The sequence below is a fragment of the Etheostoma spectabile genome, chromosome 4, assembly GCF_008692095.1.
Source record: "Etheostoma spectabile isolate EspeVRDwgs_2016 chromosome 4, UIUC_Espe_1.0, whole genome shotgun sequence".
Classification (NCBI taxonomy): Eukaryota; Metazoa; Chordata; class Actinopteri; order Perciformes; family Percidae; genus Etheostoma; species Etheostoma spectabile.
This window is the reverse complement of record NC_045736.1, coordinates 6,370,111-6,379,632: the sequence shown is the minus strand read 5'-3', so window position 1 is coordinate 6,379,632 and position 9,522 is coordinate 6,370,111. Positions and strand designations below refer to the sequence as shown.

The 9,522-nt window shown below is 37.7% G+C and overlaps 1 protein-coding gene across 1 annotated transcript; it reads left to right on the top strand.

Moving 5' to 3' along the window:
* Positions 1–894: 894 nt before the first annotated feature.
* LOC116687452 (uncharacterized) lies at positions 895–6,884 on the top strand. Its single transcript, XM_032512829.1, has 13 exons — positions 895–1,096; positions 2,383–2,484; positions 2,767–2,999; positions 3,104–3,282; positions 3,715–3,808; positions 4,019–4,366; positions 4,676–4,709; positions 4,888–4,979; positions 5,162–5,276; positions 5,359–5,460; positions 5,745–5,912; positions 6,368–6,544; positions 6,688–6,884. The coding sequence occupies exons 1-13, from the start codon at positions 895–897 to the stop codon at positions 6,882–6,884; spliced, it is 2,043 nt and encodes a 680-aa protein (XP_032368720.1).
* Positions 6,885–9,522: the final 2,638 nt, after the last annotated feature.

Sequence of the window (9,522 nt, the reverse complement as noted above, 5' to 3'; positions counted from 1 at the left end):
AGAAAAAGATTTATTGAAACATTGCAGTGGGAATCAAACCTAGGTCTACCATTTAAAAAGTGTGTGTCATAACCACTGGTTGTGATATATATAATATATAAAGTCTGTGTATGTCAACACGTTCTCATTCCCGATGCGTCAAAAACTGCCGCTTGGTCAGTGGCCCTACGCTTCAAGAAGTGACGCTCTAGGAGCCTTCTAGCGTCACTTTTTGAAGCGCAGGAATGTTCGATTGATATGAGACCGTGGCACTGTCAAGTTAGCAACAACACGTTTACCCACGTCCGGGTGGACTGAATTAGGAAAATAAATAAGCAACGTCCGGTTACACTTTCAAAATAAAGCCAGAAACATTTCACATTTTACGAGCAAGAGTAATACTGCTACTAAAGACACTAGGGTTTCTTCCTATTTCATAAATACAAATCCTGTAGAAACTTCATTAGGACAAAGGAAAGTTAAACGTTAGGTTAGTTCAGTTACTTGCACAATTACTATACATAAATGCATATTTTATTAATCCAATCACGTGATGCTTAAACGTCACGTTTTATTTTTTATTTCTCTGCCGTTGCGTGTCGACGTCATCTTCTACGAGCCGACGTGCACGTTGGATACCGGTACCCTTAAACTTTGATGACAGGTGGCGGTAAGATACCTTTGGTTAACAATTCAACCACAAAGTAAATACAATGATGCTTAGTTTTTAGATTTGCTTATGATCTGCCTTTAACAAATAAAAAGCTTTGCATGTTAGTTAGCTAAACTAACATGAAACTAAAGTTAACTAAAGTTAGCTCGTAGTAGCCTAACTAGCAATTTCTTTGCGCTAGCAAGCTAACCCTCTATTTTTCCATCCCATCACACAGATTGTGAGTGTTTCTGTTTGTGGGGATGAGTTTGCAAGAAGACCGCGACATTTTGGAAAGCTTGGATGAGTTGGTAGAGCAGCAGGAGTTTGATGGCCTCCTTGAGGGGGTTCAGACAGGAGCAGCAGCTCCTGAACGACCGCTGAACGTGAGGTGGACGGAGAGGGACGCGGATGGAAACACGCTTTCCAAGAGGCCAAGAGTCACGCGGAAGCAAGCCATACATGGTTAGTATTTTAATATTTTAGATATTTAAAATTGTTTCAGTCCTGAATGTCAGTGTAGGCCATTGCCAGGGATAACATGCAACAGTCCTTGGACTACAGTACTGTATTGTTCTGTTTTAAAAGTCTGAATAATCTCCACAGGTTTGGGTTCAAACGGATCACAGCAATATCAGTTGCCCATAACTATGTAAAGTACACCAACATTTTGAGTTATTTATCAAAATGTTAAGCTAAATAACACCATGTCAGATCAATGTGTCATCTATGATAGATATAAATATGTATTTGTATGTATGTATAATATATATATATATATATATATATATATATATATATATATATATAGTAAATGTAGATTGCGTACATGTATTTTAAAAACAAATGTAAGTGTTAGACAAATATATGCTGCTTTAAGAGGTGTTTATGTTTTTCCTGCATTACAGCTGAACCGCGTTCTAAGACCGGTCATCACCTCACACCCTAATGTAGAGTGACCTTTGCTCCAGAGATTGCTCCACAGACAGTCTCTGCTGGTATGTATTTCATTAATATTTTCTGTGTATAATGTCTGTAGCTAGTCTCTGCAAAATAAACCATTGAACAAAACAAATCTCCAAACAAGCTATATGACAACGTTTCTCCTATTGATATGCAATTACCAAGCACCTTCATTGTTATAATTTTATATTGTCATATACAATTCTTTTCTTTATCTGTGTAACAAATAATCTGTTGTGTGCTAGTTTGTATGCATATGATACAAAACCACCTTGGGCCTCTTCTAACTACTCCATGTATTTCTTTTACAATTGCAATAGAATGTCTTCTGCAAGATCTGCAACACTCCCGAGCTGCTCTGATGAAGAGCTTAGTGAACATCACGACCAGAGAGCTCCTCTGGCTTCTCTGGATGGAGCATTCGCAATGCTCTCTTTCTGAGAGATGGAGGGAAAAGAGACCACTCTTCTTAATAGCATGTTGGCCAAGGAGAGCGTGGCAACAATGGCTGCAGCAATGTGGGAACAACTGCGCGCTATTAGATGCAGAGATTGCCTTCATGTCACTTTCTATGGTGCTGAATGTGACATCAGCAGACACAGCAATGCCTCAGTCCTCCATAACAGGATGCCATGTGTGCTGGCTTCTTCCAGCCATTGCCTCGCCCAACCTGTGTTGTGAAAAGGCACTTACAAACTGTGGTAAGTTACACACTAGCTTTTTTCTGAGCTAGTTTTTGTCTGTGGTCTTAATTATGAATTAGTGTACCTATGTGTAATGTCTTTCAGTGCGATTTTTGCCTATTGAGATGCCTGTCAGCATCTGTGGGTGTCCCCCAGAAGCACTCAGGGTGATCAAAGGGAAGGCAGTTGCTTTGGTCACAATAAATGGTAATCGTGCAAAAGATTTCCTTTGTCCAGTTTCAACAAAACTATGTATTTCTATTCAACAACTCCAAGAACTTAATGTCTCTAAAAATGAGCTCATTATGGTTGTCATGCATACCTTTTGGGGGGGAATGTCACTTATTTATTCATGCCATTTACAAATAACTTATTCATGATAGTGCCCATCAAGTCAGCAAGCTTTACTGAACCACTTGGATATACACTATATGGCACATGCTACATAACATTCCAACCTTGGTTGTAAATGTAAATATTACCTTGTAGGACGGTATGATCTCAACATGCCTGAGCTGACCTGCGAGGGATGCCAGGCAACTTGGACAGCAGGACTTGATGACCTGATAAATAGTGGATACTGGCCTGCCACCCTTCATTTTGTGACAATTTATGAGACAGACCTGTTTTATACATTTGAAGACATAAAGATGGCATCACCCGGGATGTCTTTTCAGGCATATCTAAGAATGCTTGAGAAGCGGACTGCTCGCTTTGGCCGTGTAAGTATTTCTTTCTTCATTCTGCAAGAGCATAAATATGTTTTTTTTTAAATGGAAAGGTCTTTGTTTAAAAAAAAAAAATGTGCTTTTTCTTTTTTACATAGACTGGGAAGATCTCATCAGACAGCTTCCAAAAAAGCTTTTTTGAATGGGCTGCTGTACAATATGAGGTTGACTCCACCTGCAAGGAGGAGAAATTCATCTGTCCTGCCTGTACCCCGGCAATGCTTGCTGTCTCGGTGGATGGAAACCGCAAGCATTACCGCTTCAAAAGTACAGCAAGGTATACAATAATGTACACACCCACACTGTTTAAATATCAAAATAGATAGTAATGTAACCTTTCTATTATGATTAAAAAGAGGTGTTTGAAGTGGGGTTGTATGAGGTACTTATCCATGGTCAGTCTGTTCCTACACAGGCAATGGTCACCCTCCCACATCCCTGCCTGTATTGTGGAAGCAGAAAAATGTGTTTTCGACACATATAAAAGGCCCACCTGGAAAAAAAAAACAAATATCCTGTATGTGTTGAGGTTAGATCTAGAAATATGCAAGTTCTACTGTTGAGATAATGTAGTGGCAATGAAAAGGGCTGTTTGAACACATTGTACTGTAGGTAACCACTTACCTGATAAGTACCTTATACCACCCCACTTTAGAATACTCAACTATCCTTTTAAACATTGAAGTCTTTTATTCTGTTGGTTTTTTAGATCTCAGGAGCGGGCCATCTTTGACGGTGTCTTCATTGCAAAAGATGAAGATGTGACCAGATTTGTGGATCACATCCACAGCAAAAATAAACATGTAAACTCAGACTTGCATTTCTATCTCAATATAACATTATAATTCATAGTCAGTCAGTACTCCCATGTATTATGATATCTACCTGTATACCTAATTGTTCTTGATCTGCCAACACTAATCTGTTCCTTGTCCCCTGAAAGAAATTTATAATTGTTCCCTGTAATTACTGTTGATGAGATTATTTGTCAATTATGATTTTCTACAATGTAGGTCGCTGGAAGGAGCAATTGTGGTGGGGAGTGGTCAGCTGCCAGAGAGACCTCCCAAAGATCAAGCAGTAAGGTGGATGAGACGGGACTGGAGCTGGCAGTGTGCAGGCATGGTGTCTTGCTGGCTGCCCTTAATATGTTTAGGGGTGAAATATTTGCATACCCCATGTTTTTGCAGCAGCTGCTGGCATCCAAACATGACGTCACCTTTTTTTGTATGGATGTTGTGTGCAAATATTGGCCATACCTGCAAAGAATAAGTACCAACTGTCCCGAGCTCCAGCCCCTTCAGAATATGAGGCCCTTCCTGTCGGTTGTACATGCTAAAGCGCATGACTTCAAATGTGAGGTTGGTATAATGCAGTACATTTTTATCAAATGACTTGGAATCTTATAAATGATGCATATAAATGTGTAATGTTTAACTAACATTTAACAGATTATTTAACATTTATATTGTTATAGTTATTGTTGTTAACGTGAACAGCCCTTAATTGATATATCTACTTTTGTCAAGGATATTATTTTTCACCGGTCTGTGTGTGTTTGTTGATTTTTGATTAGACTTTAATTGAATTAAAAGTGACTGTTGGGCATTGCTTGAGGTATTTGCTGTACTAAATTCCCTTGATGTTTATGTTTGGGTCCCTCTCTTCAGGTGAAATGGAGTGGCACAAACCAAGAAGGTGCTGGTAAAACACTAGGGGAGGAAGTAGAGCAATGTAATGCTTTCCTCTCCAGGATAGCAGTCACCACAAAGCATATGTCAAAAGCAGGTGCTATATAATTGTACCTCTGTGTCTATAGAATAAAAGACATTTATATTATTACAAGTGAATTTTTACAGAACTCATCTCTGTGTATTTGCAGGACGCAATGACATGCTGACACTACTGGCCATAAGATGGAACCAGCAGAAATGTCAAAACCTGGCTACTGGACTTTCCCAGAGATACCATAAGGTAAATAGAAACAATATTATTATGCAGCAATGGCACAATGTAAGTCAATGAAACACACATACAGTTTTGTGCACATAGGCTTGTGATACATGATAGTTACAACATTTGCATAATTTGAGTTGCATTTATGCACTGTACACGTTGTACTGACTTTTAGCTTATGGTAATGATTGTCATTTTAGACATCTAAAGCTCTCCATATCCAGATGGGGGACCTGGAAACCCTGAAAGCCCAGCATCAACTGGATGAACAAACTGTGGAAGAATTTGTGCAAGAAGTAAAAGAATGGGCAGATGGTAAGAACGTGAAACATTATCTGACATGGAGAAACATTGTGTTGTTTGTGAAGTTGATGCTACTTGCAATCAATTGTTTCAGGAGAAACTGACCATCAAGGCACACCACAAGCTTTGTGTAAGAAGATTGAGGCCCTCACAACCAGCATCAAGACGAGAGCTCAACTCCTATATCGGAAAAATGGTATGTTAACACTTTAGGCCTTTTCAGATCACAGTCTGAAATGTCTCCAAACTCACTTCATAATTACAATGTTCATACAGTTCTAAAAAGTAATGTTTCGTGTGTTGGACTTCTCCAAACTAAATTGAGTTGTGTTGAGCTATTCTGTAGGTACATCTATTATGATCCATATGTTTGGCAAATGTATTGTCATTTTGCTGTGACAGCTGTAACTTAAACAAGATCATGGACTTACTGTATTTAAAAGATATAATGTGGGTTTATTTTTTTTCATTGGTTTTCAGACAGCAACAAAGGTCGACATAGAATTCGCAGAAAAATAAGGCAACAGAAGACCACTTTGAAGGCCATGGTGGCAGAATACAACAGTCTCGTTCCACACGAGCAAGCGGTGTGCATGGATAGCGTTCTGGACACAGAACATCCCTGGCCTTGGCAAATTACACAGAGTGGTATGCATTTCATGTACCATGCGTATTCTTTAGCAGTGAAAGAAGTATCATATCATTTACTTAAAAGGATGTCTATTTACAAAGTAAAAAATACTGATACTACACTGTAAAAATACTCACAAGTAAAATATTATTTCAGTATAATCAGTAAAGTATACTTAAAGCATTAAAAGTTGAAGTTGTCCAATAATTGTAGTGAAGTTAAAAAGTAATATATTTTCCTCTGAGATGTAGTGCAGTAGAAGAAAAAAGTAGCATATAAAGAATGCCAGTACCTCAAATTTATACTTAAGCACAGTACTTTAGTGAATACACATTTCATCACTATTATTCTTACATTTAGGTGTTCCGGTGGACATATTTGCATTCAAAGTATGCATATGTATGACAGAAATTATCTCTGAAGCTACATGCTATATACAGTGGTCTGAATTTTTCATATTGATGTATTACAGGCTCTGCTGATTTTAGCACAAAGAAAGAAGTCTTCGATAGGGTCATGGGTGTTCGAAGGCTTCAAGAAGAAAAGAAGATCCTTGTGAAAGAGATGAAGCAGCACTGGGAGTCTCTCAAAGCCCATGCCAGGGTCTTGTCTGAGTTGTCTCAGCATCAGAGTGAAGACACCATACAAAGTAAATTTATTTTACTTAATTACTTTTTTTTTACTTAAAAGTACTTTAACTCTTTTTAATTTCCTGTGTTTCACAAAGTTATGTTTAAATTGTGAAAGACTTGTTCTTTACCTGGACAGTGACATATTTTATCCCTTCTTAAGGACATCTCACAGAGAAAGCCACAAAGGGTCACACCTGCCTCATCCTCAGAAAGCAGTGGGAAATGAGAGAGCTGCAGCGGCATATAAGAAAACACTACCTGCATGTGCTGTCATCAGCAGATGACATAATGGACACAATTGACAGTTCAGATGAGTTCGACATAAGCTCTGAAGATTCAGAGTCTGATGCAATATAAAACAGGAAGAAGATGTGGTGCTCATGATCACAGTGACACATGGTCACACACAGCATGTGGCTTTTAAAAAGTAACCAATGAAATGGTCATTGTCAGGATTAAGTTGGAGATGACAGTTGTAGTTTTTTGTATTTGGTTGTGAAATGTTTCATCACTTACATAAGGTTTGATTTTTCTACTGGGTTGTGGGAAGTTCCTGGTTAATGTTGTAATACATCTTTACAACACAAAGCACTGTCCTTTACTGTCTTATCTTTGATTCATGTTCAGTTCAGAGTTCACAAAAGCACAATAAAACTACATTTCTGATTGAGTCCTTGAATGTTACTGCTGTTTTAGGTTAGACTTATTTTATCTGAGTAATTCCCACATGTGTTCAGAGTACATGAATTCAGTATATGGCAAGAGGAGAGATTCAGAGGAAGGACTAGTGACATGGGATTTTCAGCATCAAGTTTTCAATTACAGGAACAGTGTTTTAATGCAATTATTAGTATAACATCCAACTTTACACAGGTTAAATGATTTAGCAAGCCACATTTCATAGTGATAAACTGTATATCAGATGAACTAGCCCACTCTTTCATCCCATCTATTAATCAGCCCAACTTCTTTCATCAACCAGACAGACATGCGTGTACACATCAGTGTTTATATAGGCTTAATCAACTAGCAAATACTAGTAAATATACAGACAAATAATCGTAGAGTAAAAACTACTTTAATTCCTCTGAAGTGTATTGGTGTAAAAACATTTATGTAATATGTAACATGTAAAGAAAAGACTCAAGTAAAGTAAAAGTATCTCAAATTTGCACTTAATCACAGTACTTGACTAAAATCACTTAATTACATTCCACCACTGGCGACACTGACACGGAGACATATGCAAAGCACCCGATAGATTAAAATGACTATAATTAAGATTATGACCACATAATATATTTATATATATATTACCACCCTCACACAGATACACAGACATGGTCCTGCAATCTACAACTGCATGACCATAAAGTAGATTTTTTGGAGGATGTGGTGGGATATTAGAGGTGTTGAGAGTGCTGCCTGTTGAAGAATGATCTTTATTATTCTTTTTGTGGTGCATCACTTGACTGTATGCTCCATTAAATATGTTTTAGTGTTAGGCAACATGGGCCAAGTGAGTGCCCTGCCGTGGGGGTATGGGATGTTGGCATGTCCATGGCAAGGGGACCATTGTGTCATAATCTGCCTATGGGTAAAAAAAAGGTCTACACTAGCCCAATCCAAATTATAATGTGATTAGGAAAAACATCGATACCTTGAAGGTTTTTAAAACCAAAAAACAAAGCAAACAATCCAAAGATTTGAGTTCCCAGGCTGGAGTCTCAAATGGTCTCAGAAACTACACCTGAAAAGGCTGGCGCCAAACAAGGTGAGAATTAAACTTTATCCTAGAGCAAAATTAAAGACATTTTGGAAAGGCCTTGACCGGTGAGTAACATATGTCAGTGTGAAGATTATAAGTGGCACCTGCTGTGAAATATTGACCTCTGAACCTTGACCTCAGTGCATATTGGAAGGCTTGTCATTCAGCAACAGAACAGGCTACAGACATGAGACCAACTGTTATAGAAAGCTCTTGACTTCAGCTATGTGACTATATTCATATAAATATAGTCACCAAGTGGGGGCACTGTCAAGTATGATCAAAATGAAATTTCACCAATTTAACAATTGCATATTTAAAATCTGATCACATAAATGCATTTCCCAGCCCTTTAAATCTACCAGTATACTCTTAATTTAATATTTACAACTTCAATTTTTAGGAAATGTACCATTAAAGACCATATTTGTAGTTCTTCTGGTTTGCAAAGTATTGTTGAGAATAGGGTCGTAAAAAGATATATCTAATGAACATATCAAACATTTAGTGCAGCCGAATTAGTAATTACACTCCACGATGATTGATGTTAAAGAAAAGTAAAGATGTTGGCTTATGTCAGTATTCTTTTTTTATTCTATATGTGGATTTGGGTTAGCTAATTTTTCCGGTTTGCAAAGTAGGGTTGTAAAATAGGGTCGTAATATCATACATCTAATGAATATAACAAACTTTAGTGCGGCTAAATTACAAATTACACTTCATCTAGATGATTGATGTAAAAAAGTAAAGTGATTCTTTCAGATAGAAAAATACTGTTTCTTAAGTTTTTTTGATTTAAAGTGCAAGCGACAGGAAGTGACGTCATTCACTGCGTCTTGTTCGCGGTATTTGGTAACGCGGGAACTGTCCTTGCGCGGAGAAGCACAGGTTTAGAAAAATCCGTTGAAGAAGTAAAGGAGACGGTAAAAACACAGTTAATGTTTTGAGTATGTACCTAAAATGTAAACTATAAACAATATACTTTTTTAGAGATGCAGCATATTACTTTTGTACGGTATAACACATTAAATGTCATGTAACATCAGTGTTGGTTAGCTATGCATACTATGTTATAGGATGCATTAGCTAACCAATGGGAATTGTAACTTAGTTCTTTTTATGTGTCACACTCTATTTGCTTTTCCATTCATCTTGCTCTCAAATCTGACGAAGCCCAAAGCAAGAAGCTGCCCCAATTGTGGAGCAAGCAACACTGCCAATCGGAAG

What these genes read in the sequence shown, in the direction of transcription:
- LOC116687452 (XM_032512829.1), top strand. Translation starts at nt 895, where the DNA reads ATGAGTTTGCAAGAAGACCGCGACATTTTGGAAAGCTTGGATGAGTTG. An exon ending in TTTCCCAGAGATACCATAAG is followed by an intron (nt 4,980 to 5,161) that starts GTAAATAGAAAC and finishes TTGTCATTTTAG; the next exon opens with ACATCTAAAGCTCTCCATAT. An exon ending in TTGGCAAATTACACAGAGTG is followed by an intron (nt 5,913 to 6,367) that starts GTATGCATTTCA and finishes GATGTATTACAG; the next exon opens with GCTCTGCTGATTTTAGCACA.